The following is a 23995-nucleotide window of genomic DNA, read 5'->3' as shown; positions in this document are numbered from 1 at the left end:
TTAACGAAACTACGCGCGATGAGAAATCGCGCATAATCGTTCCCTCTCAACTCGACCGCGTACAACGCGACGAAAGCTGCGCGCTCTCTCCCGGAGAGGGGGGCGGCTCGCGGCGTTCTCTTCGGCGGCCTTCGATATATCACATGCCGGGTAGTTTTCTCCTTTTCTCCGCAACGCGGAGGGGCCTATTTCCGGTCTGGTGCCACAAAAAAGCAGGCATGGGTGCCTGCTCGCAAGTGCGCGCTCGGGCTGGTGGGGCGTTTTTGAAGCAATAAACGTTTGTAGTCGAGTGGTCCCGTTGAAAGGGAAGTATTGAGCTCATCACTCAAACTCCGCGCGCACTCAAAACACAAAATAAACGGCAAAACTGTGCCTACAGGTTCAGGCATAGAAGAGGTTCGTACACAGCGATGACGACAACGGAAATGGGAGAATCTAGCCGCGAAGTTGACCAGTGACAGCCGATCGGGCAGCCATGGCCTATGTGACGTCCCTCGGGCCATGCATAATGAGGACAACTGAAGAGAGAGCGGTTGGTTTTTCCGCGTCTTTCACATCCATTTGCGCGCTCACCGCTTCACGTGCACGTGTAATATTTGGCTCAGGTATTCCTGGCAGTGTAATCTAAACGTCGCGCATGTTTACTGGCACTGCTCAAAGAGTGTTGCAGGGTCCCTTTAAGCCTTCGCGGACAAATGCACGTCAAAACAGAGAACCACTGGGAAAAACACGTTTGAAAATACGTAATAAATATGAAAGGAACACCAACAAACCTTCCAGCATTGTCGCCATACTCTGCACTAGCAAGGATTAACGACTCAACGCAAAAAGCTTTCAAAACATGAGCACTCTGCGTGGTTGAAAAGGGCAAATCCTGGCTTGCTGCACTCGAGTTTTGAAAGGTCGTTTACATGAACGACTACGGAATAAATAAACAAAATGAATTACGCGTGTAAATGTTCAATAAATATCCCAGAACGCACTAAGTGCACGTCTGGTTCTGCAGACGACACGTAAAACACTACAAAAAAAAATGAGAAAGCACTAACTTTAAATTTTTGCTTTTTTAAAATATAACTTATAATACTTAATAAGAACGTTTGGCTGTTATTACCGCTAAGCTTTAAATTTTAACTTCTAAATAAGTGAGCCTGCGTGTGGCGCCGCCTATGCTTCTGTGCACATTTGCGTTGTCGCGGCTTTCCTTCTATCATCCTGGGAATTCGTCCGCCGCCATCGCGTCTCCTCGAGCATCCCGAGCGAGCGTTTTCTTCGAGTTTTCACCGATCTTCGCTGATCTCGCTGGTTGCTGGTTGTTCGTGCCATCGTATCGTTTCGCCTAGCTTCATCTGCGTGGAACTCTCAAAATGCCTCCCCGAGGAAGAGGTAGGTGGTGGCAAGCCTAGGGCTACGTTGTAGAGGTCCCGAGGCGTGCTGCCGCGTCCTTTTAGTTCACCAGTCATTTCTCGGGTCAAAAAGTTGCACAACATCTCTGCCTAAGCCGGGCGGAGGCTGATCTGGCTGCAGTGTGTACTTTAGTTAGCTCGGTAAAAACTTCAGCACTGCGCTGTGGTCGTGCTTTAGGAAAAGCTCGGTTACCGCGGCATATGTCGCCGCGCTAACAATGGAGACACGCACGGGAGGCAAAGAATTGAACAAGCGTTCACTCTTTCGTCAGTCGCTGGCGTCTTCCCGCCTTTGCGAAAGCAAACTTTCCAGCCGTCGGGCTTTTTTGGTGCCGTGACGTTGAGAGTAACTTTCGCCCTGCGTATGGCGCAGCGGTGCGAGTTTGAATGGCCTCGAACCCCCGCCCGTTGTATCATGGTCCATAATGTATGCAACGATATGTGTATACAAAACGTGATGCTTGTGTTAAGCAATGAATTCATCATTCACTAATCTCTGCGAAACTCGAAACATGTAGTAGTACTGACCGCAAGTCGCTCGATCGCTTTCGGTTCTACGTTCACAAGTAGACCCTCTTACGTCATCCCGCTACGCGTTGTGTGCAAATGTGGTAGGTTATGGGAAGTGATAGGGGAGTGTTTTGTGTTTCGTCGTTAAAATTGTACTTTGGGCTAAGCGCGCAGGCGTTGCTTGAATTTGAGGGATAATTTAAACTTTTGTAGCTTCTGAAAACCAGAGGTTTTCCATTGATAGCGTCGTAATTACTCGAGCAAAAGGAAAAACAAATGTTGTTAGGAATCACACTACGGTGGAACGTTAAAAAGTTGCATTAATTTGTTCATTATATAGTAAAGAGGGTTTTGGGTTGTACAATTTGTGGGGGGACTATTTAAAAAACTTGCCAGTACCAGCTACAAGTCATGTAGAGACCGCTGAATTCCAGGTAAAAGGAAGCTAAATTCTAAGAACAAGTCGCGTGCTACTATCAAACACACGTTAGCGTGCATATTTAGGTAGAGACTGAGAATAAATCGCTTAAACATGAAGAGAGTCAGTCATCGAAGGCCTATTGTGCGTGTGGTCAGAGCTTGTGGGAGGTAGCTTACCAGAATTGGTCGAAGGCCTGGACTTGTAAACGTTGACGTACCTGCCTGAAAAGCGCTCAAACAGTGCATGTGACAGTTTTGCATAGCTAGCGTAATCGGTGTTGCATACACATCTCCCGTGCTCGTCATTTGTTGCAAGGAATGAGAGGTCGGGTGAAATTTTGGCTTTATTGTGAGATCGTGTAGAGGGTGTAATTCTTCCTTTCAAGGATAGCAAGTGTTCAAGTTAAGATTCAAAATATCGTTCTAAAGGATTGAATTGCTTATTCACCATAGCACATTCATGCATTGTCAGACCACAAAAGCTTGCCCAGCAGCTTGTGTGCTGCTAAACAATGGTGCACTGTTCTGTGATGTTTACAGAGCTTCTCTTAGTCTAGTCAACAATAGTGGTTGACAATGGCTAGTTGCTTTCCCGTTGCAGCAGTGTTAAAGCGTCACAGCTGTTTTTGTCAGTTTTCATGAAGACAGTGCAGACAGATTTATCCGTGCATGCAAATCAGAGGGTCCTGTCCTTCAGGGTATTTACCAATTAGGAATTTCTGTTTGTAGGCAGGTTTTATAGAACAACTTGGCCGTTTGGTTCTAGCTGAAGCTTCAGTGAAACTTGTGTGAGGTCCAAGCAAGTTCATAAATTGTCTGCTCGCATCCAACGTTTGCGCAGTCTTTTGGTCATTCTAAAACAAATAAATAAAAGAAGAGATACGACAAACATGCTGTGGGAATGGTGCTGAAGCACAGTCGACGTGCAAGTTAAAAAGGCTTTGATAAGCCTTGTGCACAGCTGCATATCGACGTATACTATACCCGTTGACAACTTAAGAACGGCACCGGAAGTTGCCGCTGTGCCTTATCACCGTAGCCGGATGTTTCTCCGCGCGGCGCAAGTAGGGCGTTACTGGGAATATTTTGAACGTGGCGTGAGACGTTCCCGTGATTTTGTGTACTTAATGTGCTCATAAACGACTCCAGTGACGACAAACAAACTGCGTGAGACAAGGCAGACGATATCACGCATTCATAGCAAACCCCTTTGAAAACGCGCGCGCACTGATGTCACGGGTTCGGCGCTTTGGCGGAGTGATACACTACATGAGGTGGTGCCGTTCTTGAGTTGTAACCGAGTACAGAGGGAAATCTCTTGCTGCAGCTGTGTGCCGTCATGGAAGCCGCCATAGCAGGCCGGAAGCCTTTCTCCTGTACTTGTCTTGACTTGCAACGTGCCTGCTTGTAGCCTGGGTGACAAAGGCAACAACAGGGCCAAAATTTTTTTACTTGTTCAGGTTGCTTGGAGCTCTTGAACATTGCTGGCATATTTTTTTTTTGCAAGTTATAGTTTTATAATATAAAATAACTTTAACCAGTCATTATGGTTTATGTGGCCGCTGGCAACTGTTGAGCCAGTTTGCGAGCTAATCCAAGCAATGCAGAATGCTTCTCATAGTCACATAAGGGCATGCCTGTTGAGGTGTGGCTCCTGTGTACACTAGTGCCAGGTTTTCCTCTAGTATAGATCAGCGCGAAACTTCATGCTTGTGTCATGTGAAATATTATGCATGTGTACTGCCAGAGCTCATTATGGTAGGTCTGTTTAGAGTTAGAGCCGGTTTTACCTAACACAGTGACCTAAGTTATATTACGTAATGAGGGGTTATCAAAGGTAACATCACTATCTGCCCTGTTTGGATTAAGGGGTTCAAGTGTAATATGTGACAGTTAAACTGCAATGTATCTAAAGCTGGTCATGCATTGATGTGCAGTTGGGGCAACTGTGTTTTTTAAAAATTGCAGGCCAAGGGCACTCAAAATTTCAACCTCCTGGAAACGTTATAGTCCGTATAGCCTGCCTAAAAAAATGGCATTTCACGGGGATACCAGTCATGTCCCAGTTGGTTTGGTGGTGCGTACTGTACGTTCAAAGTAAATTTGACCCAGGTTAAGTGCAGTTGGCCTTTAAGCCCCCTTGAGAACAACACTGTTAACCAGCTTTTTCTGTTTGCTTTTGCGAGTCCACAAGTATTTTTATTATAAACAGCTGAGTTTCCCCAATGTCAGAAAGTATGGTATCAAACTTTTTTTTTCAATCTCTTGCTGCCGAAGACCTGTTTGGTGTTTACTATTTTAAAAAGCCAGGCACAAACAGGTTAGGAATATATTTAAATGTAATCCTTTTATACCTGAAGTGGAGCGTTCAAATTTATTCAACGGAACAAGTACCATTGAAAGGAAGAAGGATGTTTTCTTCAAAGCGTTTGGAAAAAAATTTTGCAAAGAGTATTTTCATTGGGAAACTGCAGCCAATTGGAGTTTTGGGGCATTCTTTGCTTATCGTGGTCCGGCTACACTGGGGTGCATTTTAAGATCTGCGCCTCATCCCGACAGCTGGCGGTTCCTCTGCGTGGCACAGAGTGCATTACTGTGGGGGGTACTTTGAACGTGACGCCAATCGTTTCCACGATTTGGACTTAGTCGACTTATAAATACAGCGATGATGAAAATGGACTACAAGAGCAAAAGTGGGAAAAGTTACGCATGTTGTTTTCAACCGGGTTGAATGGCTTTGGCGACCCGCCGTGGTGGCTCAGTGGCTAAAGCATGGTGCTGCTGAGCACGAGGACGCGGGTTCGATTCTCGGCCGCGGCGGCCGCTTTTCTGATGGAAGTAAAATGCAAAAGCGCCCGTGTGTACGAGATTTTGGCGCACTTGGTTAAAGATCCCCGGGTGGTGAAAGTAATCTGGAGCCCTCCATTGCAGCGCGCCTTATTGCCTGCGTTGCATCGGTGCATTCAACCCTACAATCAATCAATCAATCAATCAATCAATCGCTTTGGCGGAGTGATACACTACATGGGCCCTTCTTAGGCCCTTCTTAACATGTACAGGGGTGTAGTCTGCTCCACCACGCTGCCGCATGAGTGTTCTCACCGGCAATCCTGTCCTACCCAAACTATGCGCGTTTTTGCTCTCCTTTAAGGAAGCGAGGGCCTGTATAGCCAGCCTCTTCCTTCCCTTGTCCCTGAATGTGACGAGGGTGCTCTCCTCCCCCTCAGGCCGTGGGAGCAGCAGCCGTGGAGGAGGAGGCCACAAGGGCCAGCGGAGACACTTCACCAACCTGGAGGAGCTGGAGAAGGAGAAGGAGAAGGAGGAGAGGACCCGCCTGTGGAAGGTGAGGAGAGGGCACTAGGGAGGGGGAACACTCTCGCACCCGTCTGCCTGGAGCGAGCGGCTATCTCGCCTGACGTAGTGGCCTCGAAGTGCCACTCTGAACAACTAGATTGATTGCGCAGTTGTGTTCAGAATTACACGGACCGACATGAGTTCTTCTCTCCTCGCCTGCTTGAACTTGGCAGTGTTGGGGAGAATGGGCACGGTGCTTGTGCCGCCTGATTGAGGTCTGAGGCTGTGCTTTTTTTTCTTTTTACCCGCCTATCTTGCTTGCATGTGCAAGCCGAAGCAGTGATCAGTAAGGCTTCGGAACCTCGGACCTTACAGATCAAGCAGAGAGAGGCCGACTGTTCACCGGCAGAGTGGGATTTCAAAGGCCGTGAAACTCAAGACGCGTGCTCTTGGCTTGGGTGTGGCACACAGGCACTCCTGCTGCCTTTCCGTCTCAGCCAATTTGAGCGTTCTTGTGATTTCGACAGTAGTGGAGTTGTCAGTGGCATTCATTTGAGCGTTTTCAAAACCCTGCTTCTTGTGGCGAGTGTGGGGAAAGGAAATGTGTTGAATGTGGCTTACCTGCATTTTAAAGGAGCGCTGAAGTAGGTTCCCAACATTGTTATTTACAGTACCAATTTAAATCCTGGAATGTGTAGGCAATGATCTGAGATTTTTTTTTCTCTCGTTTTGGTCGGTTCTGCATGTTATGCTTATGTTATGCTTATTAGTTACTCACACAAACTGTTATTACTTGTAGTGTCTTGTAACTAAACTAACTTACAGTGTATCACAAAATAGGGTGTGGCACCGTAGAAGCATATCCAAATACGCTTTTTTCCTGCCAAACAGAAGATGAAAACGTCAAGAGGCAAAAGACGCTTACTCAAAACCTTCAGATGCTTGGCTGAAACAAGCGCAGAAATGTCTGTCTTAATCACCTGATGACGTTCCTATGGGACTTGATAATTCATGACCCGCGGGCTTAAAAAGCATCGGGTACTCATAAGAAAAGTTTTACAAGTGCATAGAGATGTTCGCTTCTTCTAGAAATGTATCACTTCTTTACTGAGATATACAATAAGCGGGAAACGTATTTTGGTTTATGGAGTTTTCACCAGATGGCGCTAGCAGTCTAGCAAGCAAGACTTTTCTTTTTTTATTTCAGTACAGAAGTGACATATCTTTAAGATAAGCAAACTAGGCCATTCTGAACATTTATATGTATTTGTAAAGCTTTTTGTATTGGTGCACGATGGTTTTTTGTTGTACTTGAGTCATGAAGTAGTTACTCCCATAGGAATGTTAAAGGAGTACTGACACCAATTTTTGGCATTAACATTATTGCAAAGTTCGCTTCCTTTACTTAACAGAATACCCTGGCTGAAATATGAGCGGCCTGCAATGCGAAGAACATACTTTAATTGGATCTCATTCATCGTGCCGACGGTACAGCACGCGGAGCGGCAGTCAGCAAATGGACATCAGTGTGGCCTCATCCGGTTGTAGCCAAAAGAAGTGACGCGGACAGGGCTCGTCAAAAGCTCGTGACGTCACTTCACGCGGCGAGCGAGTGCTGGCGCATTCACAATTGGTTGCGCTGTACCCCAACCTACAGGCATAACCACTGCCCAGAAAGGTCCCTGTTTGCAAACATAAAGTTCCACACACTGGAAAGGAAGCGATAATAAGGCTCGGAATCGCAATAGAAGTCGCCATCAGGACTTTTATTGAAAGCGGTCATCGAATTTCCGCCGCAATGGTAGGCCTAGCACCTTCAGGCAGCTCAGCCATTCAGCTCCGGCGGCGGCGCGGTCGAAGCAACGCCCCCACCAGCCTCCGCAGTGTTTTGACGTCCTCACAAGGCGGTGTGGTCATTTCGGGATTCTGTCATATGCGCCTTTTGGGATGAAAACGCGTGAATTTGAAAGAAACGATTTTCAGGATGCAATTAATTATCGCGCGCTGAATTATTTAAAGTGCCGTTTCGGGTTCGCCAGACCATTACGCATCGATAAAAACAATAAAAGTGGAACATAAAATCTTCGTTTCAGTAGTACCTTTAACAAGCGAGTCCTCCTTAAGTTCCTGCGCAGGGACGATTTCCGTATTCGATCAGAAAGGTTCTTCTGTCATTGTGCTCTACAGTAGGATGAAAAGGTGCTTGCACAAGTAGGTGCTCCCAAACATGGCAATGATATTCGCCCCTTTCCAACTGAATGCAGCATGCTTCATCCAGAGACTAGTAGAATTGCGGCACTCGCTTGTCCTGAAACGCTTACGTCATTGTGGCACTACGCTGCAGCTCGAGAAATTTCGTCATCGGCTTGCATTGAGGATGGCAGTGAGAAAACTAGGGAGTCCTTGGCGGGGCTGCTTATGTATCCGACTTGCCTCTCAAATTCTTTCTGAGATTGCGTAGAAGTCTGGAAAGCTCAGAAAAGCCGTCTGTGCTAAGGCTATTGTGTTTTTTGGGGAAGTGGAATGTTTTTTTTTTTTTCTTTATGCCGGAATTTGTAGGCTGCGTGTTTGAGACAGTGAGTGTAGGGCGTATTGTAGAGAATTCAGTGTGGGCTTTGGCTCGTTTTATAGGTTTTTATCTTCACGCATACGTAGCTGGTTCATCCAGTGGGCGTCGAAGCCTCATCACAGTTGAAATGAACACTGGCTAGGACAGTAGCGGTCCCAGAGGTCGGTTTTGGGGGGGAGCGATTTTTTTTTGGGGGGGGGGGGCGAGGCGAATAAAGAATCGCTCCCCTCCTTGCGCCAATTCTGCGGAGGTGGTGATAACCATGGAGGCGTGTGCGCGTATGCGGTGCAACCCGCTGGGATTTAACTTCGCGCAAGTGGAATGCTTAAAAAAACTAAAAATAATAAACTGATCGGACCTCTTTGGGGGGGGCGACCGCCCCCTTCGCCCCCCCCTTGGGACCGCCACTGGGCTAGGAAAACTCTACAAAGACAAAAGTGGCTTTGGATCCAGTATGAAATTGTTAAGCAGGGCCTGACACCCGACATTTTTGATGGTTTAGAGAGCGGCAAGTGTGAATAACAGTGAAAGTTTGCTAGGAAGGGAGGGGTGGTAACAACTGTTTAACATGAAACAAGATACCAGCACAAGGCAGGGCCGTAGCTTGGCCCTATTGCATGTTGCTAGCTTCGAAACCCACTCTCCGCATTCTGCTCAGAATTTTTTCACTTTTAAAGGTAACGGGGACGTGCATTTAGAACTCGCTGGTAATGCTGGCAATGGTCAGTGGCAATGAGTGGGGTGTAACAAATAAAAAAGGAGTGGTTGCATTGCACGAGCCACATCTGTAATTCCCTGAACTACTTGGTGTAGTTTCGGCAGACCCAGCTGTGTTATGTTGAGCCAAAACATGCACCGGTTAACATTTCGCTATGTTTTCTTCCCTTAAATGCGCCAAAAGCCTCGGAAGAAAATGAGGGTGGTGTCGTGCAGCTGAGGTGGTTGTTGGCTGGAGAACTGTGCGTGCACTTGCGAGTGTAGTGGCCGACACAGCCCCTACGTGTGGCTGGGACCGCAGTTGTCTTTGTTGGCCACCTGCATTTGCTTATGACGATCAGTTGTGCCTCTTTTATTCGTTGAAAATCTTGCCCAATGTGCAGGCACGAGCCGGTCCTTAATGCCAGCATGCTTCAGCACTTGCCTTCTTAAGGAGGCTCCCCACCCTTCTTGCTTTGTTTATGGAACGTCATTTTCTCACGTGTTCATCTTTCGATGTGGCCCGTCAGTGTGGAGGTGATGTTGAAAGTATAACAGGCAGGGATGCTTCACTGAAAGAGTGAAGTTTGCCAAACTCTGACAGTGTCTCACCGAATCGATACGGCCAGTGCTGCAGGTAGTAGCATCACGTGACAGAGTGAACGACTGTCATTCGTGCTCTTTTTCTTCTTTTTGAGGGGTTGTGTTTCACTCTGAATGTGACGTGTGCTCTCTCTCTCGATGCCAGGCCCAGCGCGGCGAGGGAGACGACGATGAGAGCGGCTCGGGGAAGGGCAGCGGCAGCAGCAGCAGCAGCGACGACAGCTCGAGCGACGAGTCTGAGGAGGAGGGAAAGAAGGGCGCCGGAGAGGACCAGGTGGGTTCCCACGGCCGCTTACGTCTCGCGGGCGTAGTTTATGTATTCACTCGCATTTGGCCAGAGCATAGTTGTATGCTAACATACACCAGAGGGAAATCTGGGGCTTGTGTTTAGGTGAGCCATGGTTTGGCAAGCGTGCCGTTGTGCACCGGTTAGGAATGTTCCACTTGTGCGTGGCATGGCTCATGAACAGGTTTAAGAGTAGTTGTGTGTGACTGCAAAAGAGCAGCAATATAATCTTTAAGGGAATATTGTGAGGCCGTAGTTAGAAGAAGACGGGACCGTTGCTTTCGCAGCTGGTTTATTCGGAGGCGTCAGGCGGGGAAGAACCAAGATGGCGGGCGACCCGGCGTCCTTGCTGATGATGATCAGCTGAAGAAGTTGTGCCGGTGATGATGAGTATGTGGAGCAGATGATGGGGTAGCTGCAAGCTACTGGTGATGATGATTGTTACCGATGGGGACAAATATCTTCCAGCAGGCAGCGAGACACTAACTCAGCTCACAATATTTATAGTAGATGAATTTCCAGAAAGATATTTTTTTGTCAGGGAATATGTGTAGGCGTGATGCGAGACATATAAGAGGAATGTTACCATTTTTTTGTGGATTTGAACTTTGAGAACGAAAAGTAGCCGCATGGGAAGCCAAGCCAATTAGCGGAGGAATGTTGCTGGCTGCTGTGGCAGCACTCACGCAGGCACGTGATTGCAGTGACAGATTTCCCTCTAGTGTACATTAATATGAAACTTAGTCAACCAGAGTGCTTGTCTTTGTAGGTTTGGGATGTGCACTGTGGCTGTGTTGTTGCGGGCTTCTGTGGCTAAACTTGTCTGTGCATTTCTTACAAAAATCACTTGTGAAAGCTTGCGTCTCTGTGGAAGATTCTTGCTCCTTAGGTGGTGTGCTGTTTTTTTTTTTTTTTTTTTTTTTGTGGAGAGAAAAAAAAAATTTAATGCCAGATGCAGATTTGTGACTTGAGCTTCGAACCTCTCTGGTGAAGTATCTTTAACTTTGGCTTATGCCATAATTTTCTTCTTAATGCCATCTCTTAATGCTACTACTATATTTGTAACAGTAGTTGGATGGTTAGATCAGAATTATAGTATGTCAAATCTTCGGTACTCTCATATGGTGGTGGTGTCCTCATCATTGGCAGCCATTCAGAATTACACAGTTTAATTTATTGTCACCAAGTATTTGTGAACTGCTTGTATTTCATTATTTGGAACTACTCTTACTCTGAGTGATCTTTGCATAACAAAACAAAATTAACATTTGTGCCTTTTTCTTATCCGAATACACAATTTCATTATTGCTCCCGCCTACAACTCTGCTTGCATTGAGCACAGGTCCAAGGTGTGGGACTCGTACTCATTCATGCTCAAGACGTGTGACAACTAACACTTCCCCACAACTGCAGCACCAGCATTGCCCATTCAACAGCTTTAAAGGAGCCATGAAGAGAAAACACAAGTTTGGTTCATTCAAAAAGGTTGTCTCGTTAGAATCATACTGACACCACTTTTAACGTAAACTTCGCTCAAATAAGCTACATAATTAGGAAAAACGGGAACGGTCATGCGACCCACCAGCCCATTTCCCGCAACAGAACCTATGATGTCACATGAGCTAAGCTCTGCGATTGGCGGAGGCTGGCAGAAGCAGACGCAAATTAGGCAGAGCTTACAAACTAGACGAACGAGCGATTTGCGCTTAAATTTAGGGCGCATTCTTTACAAAGCAATAAGAATGATGGGACAAACAGTGGAAGTTACGAAAGCACACGTAAACATAGAAGTACTGATGCGTTCTGCTGCTCGTACTGCGCTCAGCATGCTTGGTCTAGCCAGCTGCACAGCACTACGGGGCTTGGGGTTGTCTCAGACGACACTGGCCGATTGACGCAAGCAACGGTGTCTTACGTGACCCCATTTGTCGAGCGAGCACTGTTTCAGGGAACGAATATTTTCTCCCAGAACAAAAACAAGCCAGGTTTAAATGCGGGCAAAAACAAACCAAACGCTTGCCACGGTATGGTGGCGCCATCTAGGTTACGGAACGTAAAGAAACGCGGGAACAAACCAACACCATAGAGTTAATACTACTGTACAGGGTGGAGACAACCTTTGAACGGTCCCGTGCCGCCGCAATTGGGCCAACGGGCTCAACGCGTTATTATTTTCGTTTCCCACGAGACCTAGCAACGCGAAACAGACAATATGATTCAAACTTCTTTAGTAAACCGCGTTGCGGCGGAAATTTTAGCGCGGTTTTGACACAATGACTTGCTTCGGCGGCGAGCGAGCAACCGAAAATGGCGGCGCCAGTGTATACGTGTCTCTACCCTGTACGGCGGATGCGTGAATGAAGGTACTCTAGGCTGCAGAGCGGTCGGTTCCTGTGATGTCATTTGGGGCCACGAAAACGCACGATTGAGTGGGAAAATCAAAATTTTAACCTAAATTGTTTAATTTCTCAGTGAATAAAGCACCATTTGTATCCGGACAAGCGCTGGGGGCACTATAAAACACGAAATCTTTCAAATAAAACCAACTTGCATTTTCTCTTCATGGCTCCTTTAAAGCTGCCATAACTACTAATGTCGTCACCCGTTCATCTCAGAAACACCTATAGGCCTTGAGAGCGTTTGAACAACTGGCTAACACTAAAAATCATCCCTGCTTTGTAACCCTCTGCTCTACAGACTCTTTTCCTCGTAGTAACATTGCGGGCATTTTATTTCACCCAACGACTGTCATTTTTTTTTTTTTTTTTTTACGGCCAGATCTCACTTTTTACCGGGATTTTTTTCTGTGTTCGTTCGGCAGAAATTTTATGCTAGTAATGCACTATAATGCTGTGCAGGGTGTGTGAACAGCTTTTTTAGCATTACCTTATCCAGCAAAAAAGTTGTACACAATGCGAACAAATTAGTACCGAATTAATTACAAAAATAATTAATTACCTACTAACTAGAATATCCGGGTGTTAGGAAGACCTTTTTAAAAGTATGGTGTTCTTCAACACAATGAACCGCAGAGGCAGCTGGCAGCTAAACCCTGACAGCGAGATCCCCTTTGCTGCTTTGGTCGCATCTGACTCACTACTGCCAGCAAGGCGCAGCTGCTGAAATAAGACGGAGCGATACAGACGAAGAAATACGCACTGCACCTGTTGTCGAGAATTTACCTGACACGATCTACACATTTCTGTAACTTCCCAACAGTGGCTCAACGTGCCCACAATAATCTTTTCACACGAGTTTGTCTCAGGAGTGGCAGGGAACGTGCATGTATGGTTGCTCGAGTTACTGCGGGACGAGCAGTGAAAGGGCATAACAAAAATGCTTGTGCTGGCTGCAAATGTCCCCTCACTGACAAATCTTAATTGTGGGTTCAGCAAAGGAATGTGGTTACAAACCTGTACAGAGGGTCAAGACCAAGATTGGGGCTGTAATAAGGAACACGGAGGTTCAACTAGCTTCCATGTGTTTGGGGTAACCGCCTTATTGTTTGTTAACGGCATTATCTCAGTTTCCAGGAGCGCGAGACAAGACAGCTTGTTTTCTCTACGTTCTAGTAGAGAGAAAAAAAGAACAATGCAGGTTTAAAAAAGTAACCAACCTTGTGCGTCATTTCACTGTGCCCATGTGAAGCTAGGCTTTGTTACATAGAGAGTGTTGACAGGGGCAGATTGAGGCAGCCAGGTTATCAGGATGCTAAAATAGGAGCACAAAGGGGCCAATTGCGGGGATAAGGCACTCCCGAAAAGCACCTGTCCTCTTTCCCTTTACCCACGCGTCACCGGTGTCTTGTAGGAAAGCCTGTGCATGTTTGCAACAGTCGACAGGGGTCTAGCGACCGGGAAAAGTCGGGGAATTTTGAGCCACTGGGAAAAGTCAGGAAATTGTCAGGGAATTCTTTTAATCAAGTAGTACCAGTCAGGGAAAACCACTTCGGGTCCTGCCTAGTGTTATTTATTTATTTAGTAAACCTTAGTTAGTGACACTAGGCCTGCCCACACAGTTTTAGAATAGGGGAAACCAGTGTTGGTGGCCCCCCAACAAGTTACCGCACACAACACTTTTGCATGCGATGAAAGCGTGAACTGCATGAAACATTTTCTGGATCTTCTTCTGCAAGCGAAAAATGTGCCGCGCACGTCAGAGGCGCGCTGCCGCCGCCACGGACACCACCCGCACGGTGCGGGCCGAGAGGCAGGCGCCGGCAACATGGCGGTGTCACCGGCTGCGGAGTAGTGCGGTAGCTCCAGTGACCGCTCTTTAAAATGCTACTGAAGGCACGAATGCACTTGCTTGTGCCGGAAAGGAGCCACTGCAGGCATGAAATCGTCGACGTGGCCGTGAAAGTACCGCACATGAATCGCGTGCAAAAACTTGCCGTGCGGTTCACGCAGCTCGCAGCTGGCTTAGGTTGCTGGGTGCACGATGTAGCCCAAATCGCACGCACAACGCGCCCCCTTTTCTTTTTCCAGCGAATTCAGGGGTGAGACAGTTGCGCATATTGCGCAGTTTTGATACGAATTTGTTTTCCTGCGCCAAGCTGCTCCAAAAGCTTGAAAATTGCAAAAATTGCGCCAAACTGCTCCGAAACAGTTTGAGAGCTAAGGATTTTAATGCTCCCGTCAGTTGCAGCGGGAAAAAAATGCTTACTGACGGCATAATTTTCCAGCTCCCCAAGGTAATGGGGTTTGATTGATCATGGAATAAAAAACCCGCATAAAATTGTCCCCGAGATAGTTTTTACGGAAGTCGCAATGTAGAGTTGGACATGTTATATTCTGGGCGTTTTTAAAGTTTTTTCATCAAAAACCATTGCAAAGACCTGTAGAAAAAATACTTATGTGTACTGAGGCGACAAACTACTTGTGCAAGTTGATGAAACAACGGCAATTTTCGGAGCGCTGTATCTCCGGAACGACATTACTGGGCGCCGCCATCTTGGTGTGGTGAAGATTAGAAAGCATGGCCGCCGGGCGAAGCAGTTGCTCGTGGTTCAGGCAGAGTACTCTTCACCGATTCGTACTGTGTTTTTGGTTATGGGGGTGGCTGGATTTACATTTAGTCGTTTGATCTGTGGCGGGGAAGTTCCGCGACTCGAAAGACGGGAGTTCATCGAAAACGACCTGGTGCCCGTGAATTTGCCATGTTTCGGCCTTGACTGTGAGGCGCGGTGTGGGCTTGAAGTGAAATTTCGGACCTCTTGCGGTGTTATAAAATGCTGAGTTATTGCTGCCTTTGACAGCTAGCTTGCGAGCGGCGGGAATGGGACGATCGACACGGAAGAAGTGACGGCGCAGGCTACATCACCGCAAAATGTTCAAGCAGTGTCCTACAGCGAGATGGGCTAATATTACACGCTAGTAGTCATAGGCATGCGCAGAGTTCTCGATTTGGGTGAGCAAAGTCTTACCGCTGCGCCCCCCCCCCCCCCCACAGCAACTCCAGACATCTTCCCACTGAACGGCTAGCGGTCCGAACGCACTGCAAAGAGGGATGGTTATAAAATTTTTATTTCAATGCGATGGAATTGCAACACATACAAAATATTTCTGAGCAGAAATTTTTACTTTAATGTGTTACATTGGCAAAATATGGGCCAATTTGGCACCCCCTTCAGATGATTAGAGGGGGCGGCCGCCCCCCCCTGCCTCCCCTGTGCACAAGCCTATGCTAGTAGTAATGGTTCATCTACCTAAAGTGAAATTTAATGCCAAAAGGGAGGTGGGTAAACATGGCTCAAATTATGATCGTAGTGAACATGTACCTTAGGGATTGAAATGGCAGGGCTGATGGGGTGCGACGACTGTCACCTCGTTTTTCGGAACTTTTGCCGTGGCTCTGTACTTGTGCGTAAAGTCGAGTATGATTACAAAAATAATGATCTCGGCATTCACATGATACCAAAAATGCCTTATGATTGCTTAGTTTTTCAATTCGATATTTGCAACAGCAGTCCACGCTATCTATGCATAATGCCTAAATATTTTTAAATGGTTTGTAAAATGCAGTTCGTACCTTGTGATACTCTGGTAGAAAAAAGTGTATTGAAAGACTGTTTCAGTGTTATGTACGTTAAAAACCGATTAAAAAGTGCGCTCCCCCTCCTCCCACCCTCCCTGAGTAGCCAAAATTTTTATTTTTTAGGCTCCTAAGGTGACATAATAAAAATAGCTAACTGCTCCAAATCAAGGTTCTGCTGCTCCAAAATCGAGATTTCGCCGCTCCAAAAACTGCTCCCAAATCTGATTCAGCTGTCTCACCCCTGTGAATTTTAAAAGGCAGTGCTTTGTGGGAGCTAACCTTGAAAGCACTTCTTTCTTATGACATCAGTAGCCAGAATTACATAATCAAAAAGGAACATGATGTATGGTTTAGGCATCGCCATGTCTTATACATACATGCCTTAGGGTCACGTTGCATGTCAAGCCAGGACAATCGGCAAAAAAAGCGAAAGGTGCTCGCCGAAGCGCAGCTTGAAGCTTCTGCCCTGCAAGATGAAGTAAACTCTCTCAAGCCACAACTGTAGGCAAGCAAACCTCAAACTGAACAAACAAACTGAAGTTAATCAAGGCACATTTTGAGAATGAGCGCAGTTGAAACAAAAATGTTTTTCCCTACGATAGAATGTGTTTTCTCTACGCTTTATATATGCTTCACGGACCATTTCTTCAAAATGGTGGCCGTTGTATCGGTCAGGGAATTTCAACTAAAATGGTCACGGAAAACCTGGAAAAGTCAGAAAAATTGAATTAGGCAATTTGCTAGACACCCTGGTCGATCACAGGTGCTCGTAATGAAATGCACTGAGGGGCAACCTAGCTCAAACGCGTTGCAAACAATATAGTATTTTTATAATGCGCATCCTTAGTGTGGGTTTCTTGTTTTCTTTTTTCTTTTGTGTTTCATAGTGTGTGTTTTTTTTACCAGAGCATTTGCCGTTTCCGGTACACATACCTCGGCAAAACTGGGTGCCACTCATTCGCACTCGCACAAAAAATGTATTTTTCCTCACGCACTCACTCACACTCACGCTCACTGCGCGCCCTCCACCACTCGCGTCCACTTGTGGTCTCCCTATGCAAGCGAGTACGTGCAGCAGACCCTCCAGGAGTCATGAAATCGAACAGTGTCAGTGTATTACGGCATCAGAAGGCCATCCTAATCAAATTCCTAAATCAACACGCCGCCAGAGAATTACTTCTAGGGTGCCCCATAGCACGAGCTCAGTTACGACATATTTCTAACGCAAAAGTTATTGCGCCATTAACCACCATCACAGCAAGCAGCTCCTGTGCCGAATAGCCAACAGCGAGTACAAGCGCAATGATGGAGGCGAAAAGCAAAAACGCCCGTGTGTACGAGATTTCGGCGCACGTTAAAGATCCCCAGGTGGCCAAAACTAATCCGGAGCCCTCCGCTACGGTGCCCCTCATCGCCTGCGTTGCGGCGGCGCGTTAAACCCCACAATCAATCAATCGAGTACAAGCGCAATAGTGGCGCTCACCGTGCTAAGCCCTGCAAATGGCGCGAGTAGCGCGAGTGCACTCGCGAGCGGCGAGCAGGGCTTACTGTGCATGGGGCTCGCACTCACTCGCACTCGCCAGTCCAAAATGATGGCGAGGCTCACTTACGTGACACTCACTCGTGAGTGGTAAGTGGGGGGTGTGTGAGCGCAGTCGTGAGTCAGCCTGCCGACCTATGCCGGCATAGCATAACTGCATGAATGCAAGTTTATTGAAACAACTGCCCGTTTGCATTTTCAAACTTTCAAATGTTTCCCGAATATTCATTTGACAGGAGGTGGAATCCAACGCCACATTATTTGCTTCGAAATTCAGAAGTCCCGATTATTTGCACGCCAGTTATCATCAGTGCTTGTTGTTTGGAGTTGCATGACTGTGGGAACTTTCTGGAAATAAGGTTTGTGATGATGTGTATTCTGGAGATAGCACCCAAGTGCTGTCAATGCCCGTTACAATTGACCTTCTTCATCCAGGAAGAAAATGTCTGCTGTATCCTGCCCGTTACAATTGACCTTCTTCATCCAGGAAGAAAATGTCTGCTATATCCGCAGTACGCAGTATCCAAATAGGGTGGAGGGGGCATACAGGCGTCAAGTGGGAACCATGACCAGTATTGCTCATAAATGCTGCAGACAATCTATTCTTTCTACGTGCCTGCGTCATCTGTGACACCGTTCACACGAGGAGGAGAACTGAGCAACACTACACTTTGATCTTAGCCAAAAGACCCTTTTTGAAGCTTAGCGCTGGCACTTGGAAAACGCCTAAGTAGAGATGCATGCTAAACTGGGGAAATAAAGTAAGAATGTAATTAGGAGGAATTACTAACTGGCTGTAAAGATCAGTTGTCACCAGCAGAATTAGCCAAGGACTTCATGATGAGTTAGCTTTACCAGAGTCTCATTGGTCAAACATTTGATCGCTGCCTAATGTTTGCCAAGACTCTTGCGTATTATGGCTAGAAAAACAGCTCAAAATATCCTAACAGAGTACATCTGTGAAACCAAATATTAGACCAGTTGGATGCTGCACAGCCAATGCACAATGGACGGCAGCCATGTCCTTGCTTGAGGCAGTCCTCACCTTTTTCATCAAACTGGGACAATGTATGCGTGGGAAGAAAAGAATGCCGAAGTTCACTGAACCTGACCTTTTTATTACACAAAATACTGCGTGGTGAAGGAAGACCTGAGCTCAAACCACATCAAAAGAGCAGACCTGAATGCTGGGTGCGCTGCTTCACACATTTAAAAGTGCTTTTTTTTTTGTTTGTTTGATCTCACCGGAGTCACATTTTGTGGTGGCAACCTTGTTGGTGACTGTGAAGGTGACCGTCTGCTTAGACAGGCCATTATTCTGGTGATGTCGGCCTTTTTTTTTTTTTTTTTCCGACTTCTGGCAGTGTTAATTATGCTCAGTTTATCCAACAGAAAAATCTACTTTCCTGTTGTTTATGGCACAGAAAAAAACAGGCCACTGGCACTGACTTAGCTCTGCTGTGCCAGTGACCCTGTTCTATGCTGACAATACTGGCAAGCATAGTAGTTTCCACGTCAAAATATGCATAAAAAGCATATGTAATGTCAGCACCACACAAGTCCATTATTTTTGCCCGAAATTGGGCCTGTTGTAGCCGATACTCTGCTGTAGCCAGGTCTGTTATGAGTACAGTTGATCCCATTTAAAATGCTTGGGGGACCGAACAGCCCGACAGAAGTAGTCTGTTGTTGCTGGGTCCTCTGTAACAAGTGTAGGCTGTATTGCGAGCAGTAGGAAGGCTTGCAAAATGAATTTGTTTACCTACAGAAGTTGGGAAGGAAGCTAATATCATGTGCAGTCACTAAACCTGCCAGGAATGACTTCTTCAAGCCGCCATGAGCAATTGCTGTAGAGAGGATTTAAAACTTTGATGCTTGTGTAAATGAAGTGGTCTAGTTGGACTCCTCAGTGATTTTCGAACTTTTGGTTACCAGAAGAGGCTTGCTGTGGAAAACTTTCCTGCAAACTTTTTATAATGCCCATTGATTGTGTCTCCTTGCGCACGTGAAATTTGTGTTTCCTTACTACCTGTCCATGAGTGTTCACTTGCTTTTAGGGCTACCACCCATTTCTCACTAATGTTTTTTTTTTTTTTTTTTTTTTTTTTTTTTGAGATCACGGTGTTAACATGCTGAAGCTGCAGCCAGACTATGAGGCGCACTGTAGTGCTCTGGATTTATTTCCTCCACCTAGAAGGTGATCTTTTACCATGCCCCTAAATATCAACACACTGGCATTTCCGCTTTTTGCCTCTATCAGAAATGCAGCCGCCGCAGTCGGGATCGAACCTGCCTCCTTGGGCACAGGAGACTGCGTTAGGCACCGAGGCATTTTTTTTTTCTTCTTTTTTTATAATTGAGTGGGATGTTTGAAAAGCAGCAGCAGAAATTGGTGCCTGTCTACCCATGTCCCCAGCTAAGTTTCAACAAAAGTGCGACTGACAGCTGGGCATAAATCATAGTATGTTACAGTAGACTCTCGATAAACGGAACTTCAAGTGACTGGAAAAATTAGTTCCGTTTAACAGGAGTTCTGTTTACTGAGAGAAATGTTCTAAAGTGCAAATTTATGTGCGTACACACTTCTAAGAGCATTTCATGGAACTCTAACCACTAGAAAGTGACTGTAGCTGATAGTTTTCAGAAAGCAAGAAAACTACAAGAAGCGTAGGCACAGCATTCACAAAGTTGATTTGGCAACAATGAGTCGCTGTGCACTACAAAATGCGTCAATTATTTTTGTTTAAGTCCTTGCAACTGCATCTTCACGGAGGCAAGAGGCCTCAACTTCGCGAGTGCTTATGAGCCACCGAATTTAGAAGATGGCAACGTGGTAATAAAAGACGAATAGCACAACGATGGCACGAACAAGGCGTCAGGAGGTGAGCCCTGTAGCCTCGGCGTCTAGAATCGAGACCGAGCGACTGGAACAAGAACTGCGATGTTGCATTCATTTCGCTAACACGGCTGACCACTTACGAGGCTTACGAGGCCGACAAGGCTAAAAAAGCATGGAGGAAGAAAAAAAAAACAAGAAAGAAACAGCTGGAACCGTAAAAAGCTGATTCTCATGCCAGTGGATTTCACAAGAAGTTCCATTTCTGGTTCCGTTTACACGGTGATGCGGAAATTTTAGTTCCGATTACCGAGAGTTTTTTTATGTTATGTGAATACAAAACCAACCAAATTCCAGGCAACTGTTCTGTTTAAGCGATTTCCGTTTATCGAGATTCTACTGTACTTGCTGGAATCACTTGGCTGCAATAGAGCTCCGTTACCAGTGCTGGTTTACTGACTAAAGGAAGGGAGTGTTGAGAAACTGCACTGGAGGGTCTGTGCTGCCGTTGTTGTGCCGAGATTGACATCAGGTTACACTGTTTATTCCTGAAGTGTTTGTTTAAATGGGCCTCCCCCCCCCCTGCCCCCTGCGTGTGCAGTCCAAGGCGAAAGGAGTGGAGCACCTGATCGAGGTGCAGAACCCGAACCGGGTGGAGAAGAAGCCCAAGAAGGTGGCCCAGCTCGACGAGAAGGACCTCGCCGAGGCCCCGCAGCTGTCACGCCGGGAGAGGTGAGGGGCATCCCTTCTCCGCTCCTCTTCCGTTCTATCTGTTTGCTCTGTTTTGGGAGCTGCATGTACTTCTGCTTGGGCGGAGGGAATCTGCTGCTACATGGGGCTGCAACCTGGGGCTCCCCTGGTTGAGGGCCGGCTCCTCCCAGTTCAGAACAACGCGAATACATGCATTTGCATGCCAACACTGCCTTGCTTCCAAACGTCGGTAATGATTGGGCAAATGACGGCAAATGGCAGGGCAGGGCGACATCTCAACTTGGGTGGCGAGCTGTGCACGCTTGAATTTATCGCGACCGCACGCTCACTACTGAGATGGGATAATGCGGGTTCGAGACTAAATACGAGAAACAATATTTTTGCTTGTGACTCTGAACAATGGTAGGGAAAAAAAATGCGACGGCTGCTGCTCACAATGCATACAAGGCGGCGGAGTGGCAGCAGAGCACATTCGTGTGGCGGGATTTCAACTGGATACGGATTGGCTGTAGGCCTGGCTTGCGCCTCATGTAAGGATGGCCTTATCACCACCAAACAATGGTGTCTGTCTGTGAGTTTGTTTTTGTTTATTTTGTTTATGGGTGGGGGTGTGGGCCCACTGCACACATTTTCGGTGAAACTTGGCGCCCTGAATGTATAAAAAGTTGCAGAAGGCTGGCGTATTGTTTTGTTTTGTTTTATCATAACATAAATGTTCAACTTCAGCCCCACTGTGCAAAAATTTCGTTGAAGCGAAAACGAGCCAAACATGGGTTGTTGTGACAAGGACTTTGTTGCATTGACTTGTATGGCTAGCTGATGGGGAATTGGAGATATTTCGTTGAAGTGGAAATTTCATCGAAGTGGAGCTCGTTGTAGCGGGGTTCGACTGTAGTTGTTACAGGGATGGAAAAAGGTGGGAAAGAAAGGAACGGAGCAACCTTGCGGCCTTGAAAGACACTGATAAGCAGATAGCTGAGAGAGCGGGGAGAGAGAGAGTGTCATTAAAGGAAGAAACTTGGGTCGAGCAGGCGAGGAAGGCGGGTGTTTGGCCATTGCCGTGGGGTTACATAATGTGTTTTCATGTTCGTCGGCTTGATGGGAGCTTCAAATTTATGGTCTGCCAGCCACCTGGATTTTGACTTCTCGCGGCTGGTGCATTGGCGTTCTACTGCTGCATGGGGCCGTTGAAGGGTAACTCCTGCCTGCCAGTACCTGCCTGCTCACTTGCGTCCGTTCAGCAAGTGGTCTGGCCTGCGTGTGGATTTTTGTTTATCGAGCAGGTCCAAATAAAGGTTAAGAATAAAGAAAGGTTGGGATGAGGTGGTGAAGTGGTGCAAGATATCCCGCCAGGGTCCGTCGTTTGAAGTGGATTGTGTGCATCCGAGTGTTGTGTAATCGGGGTTTCTAATGCATTGTTTCGATGGGGAGTTTGCCAGGACCGCGGTGATCCGTCGTAAGAAGCGGGTCGTCATAACACCAACGTATCACCAGTGTTCCACCGTACCACTTTCACATGGATCGTGAAGCTGTTGTGCCAACTGCCGCCATAACGCAGTTTCGAGTCAGAGCCCTCGTGGTCGGCAGTGTCAGCGCAGTGGGATGTGTATGCTGCAAAAATCACTGCTGCAGGGCCTCCCACCATTTAGTAGCAATGTTTCGGTGGTGTTGCGAGGGTCTCTGCATTTGATTGCGACCTGAACAACAGCAAGTTCACACTTCTTGCAAGGCACACACATGTCGCTGCTGACAAGTCGGGTCAGTGCCTGCTATGCTGCACACCACTCCCATACCTCGCTACGTCCTCGCCTTGAAATGTTGCCTAGTTCTTCTTTGATGTGTTGAGGAAGGTGAAATCATTGCTGATTAAATCAGCCACGCTTGATTTAGCAGTGCTTGCAATGCTTGGATGATGCGTCGTCATATCGCTGGTCCAAAGAACTCTCCCAAAGAACGTTGGTCGCATTCCTTCACTTGTCTTTGCCATTTCTTGGCATGGCCACACTGTCCCACTCTAGCGGACTCAAAGGTCACACTTCTCATCGTTTAGTACGGTCAAATTGTTTAGCTAAACAAGCAAGTTTTTGTTAGGTGAACAAAAGAAGTTGAGTGCTGCAACGACCACCACCATAAGCCCTGAATCATGGCGGAGGGTCCCCCTTTTATGTCATGTGATTTAATGATCCAATAAGAGCCTGTGAAACAAGCAGAAAACCTCTTTTTTTCTGTTTTTGATTGGACTGGAAAATTTTTGTTGAGTATAAAAGAGGGGGCTTTCTTAGTTTAGAGAGCCATGAGTCAGTGCAGGAGCCTTGGCACCAACATTTAAAAAAATTTCTTTTCGTATGTAGTCGCACAGTTGACAGACATCACTTTCGAATGAGGAAGACAGGCACTAGCCACAAGGAATGGCCACCGTGATGTCCACTTCCGCTTTTGTGGTGAGGTTAAATTTGACCAAATGTGCAATTTGTACTCACTGTGTATCATTCAAATGCTTTTTTTTTTTTCACTAACTTCTCACTCATATTGTTTTATCTTTTTGTTTCTTGAAAGCTGAATAGTCAAAGGTAATAAAGATAAAGCAAAAAATTGACCAATTTAAAAAAAAAACATCAGTTTTACGACTTGCGTCTCCCCATAGCTTACACCAAAACAATCAAAACGGGCATCGCCATTAGTGTTTAGTTCGTTGTGTGGCCGATACTGACGGATCTTTCTCATTGAAGCATCATTGAAGAACTGGTGTCTTTTGAGCTCTCCAAATGGTACAGATGACCATGCAAGAAAGTACGGTGAAACCGTGGCGAAACGATCATGGCTGGTGTTAAACCTGATTGGGCGAAGAGAAGCAGACAAGAGCTGCCGCTCCGAACTACCACCATTTCTTCTTTCTGTGTACCTCTGCTTCTACATTTTGTAAGAAACAGTTGGTATGAATTTCCGGATGATACTAATTTGTGCAGTACCTTGGCCGAATGGTTTTCCAAACTATGAGCCACATTTCAGGTGTTCCGAAATGTGACCGCAAAATTCTCCTGCACACTGGTGTGGATGATACAAATGAGTGGGGTGCAGTGCCACCCAG

General features: G+C 46.6%; 1 protein-coding gene across 1 annotated transcript in view; it reads left to right on the top strand.

The window, feature by feature from the left end:
* Positions 1 to 1207: 1207 nt before the first annotated feature.
* Positions 1208 to 23995, top strand: part of LOC144138702 (uncharacterized) — a 34265-nt gene continuing 11477 nt past the window's right edge. Inside the window, exons 1-4 of the mRNA XM_077671102.1 lie at positions 1208 to 1386; positions 5564 to 5679; positions 9644 to 9772; positions 20798 to 20928. Coding sequence (XP_077527228.1) covers positions 1368 to 1386; positions 5564 to 5679; positions 9644 to 9772; positions 20798 to 20928 — 395 coding nt within the window. The 5' untranslated portion in view covers positions 1208 to 1367. The remainder of the gene's footprint in view (positions 1387 to 5563; positions 5680 to 9643; positions 9773 to 20797; positions 20929 to 23995) is intronic.

Source organism: Haemaphysalis longicornis, unplaced genomic scaffold (genome assembly GCF_048455015.1).
Source record: "Haemaphysalis longicornis isolate Haplotype H1 unplaced genomic scaffold, Haemaphysalis longicornis Haplotype H1 scaffold_5, whole genome shotgun sequence".
In the NCBI taxonomy this organism is placed as follows: Eukaryota; Metazoa; Arthropoda; class Arachnida; order Ixodida; family Ixodidae; genus Haemaphysalis; species Haemaphysalis longicornis.
This window is presented reverse-complemented; position numbering and strand designations above follow the sequence as displayed.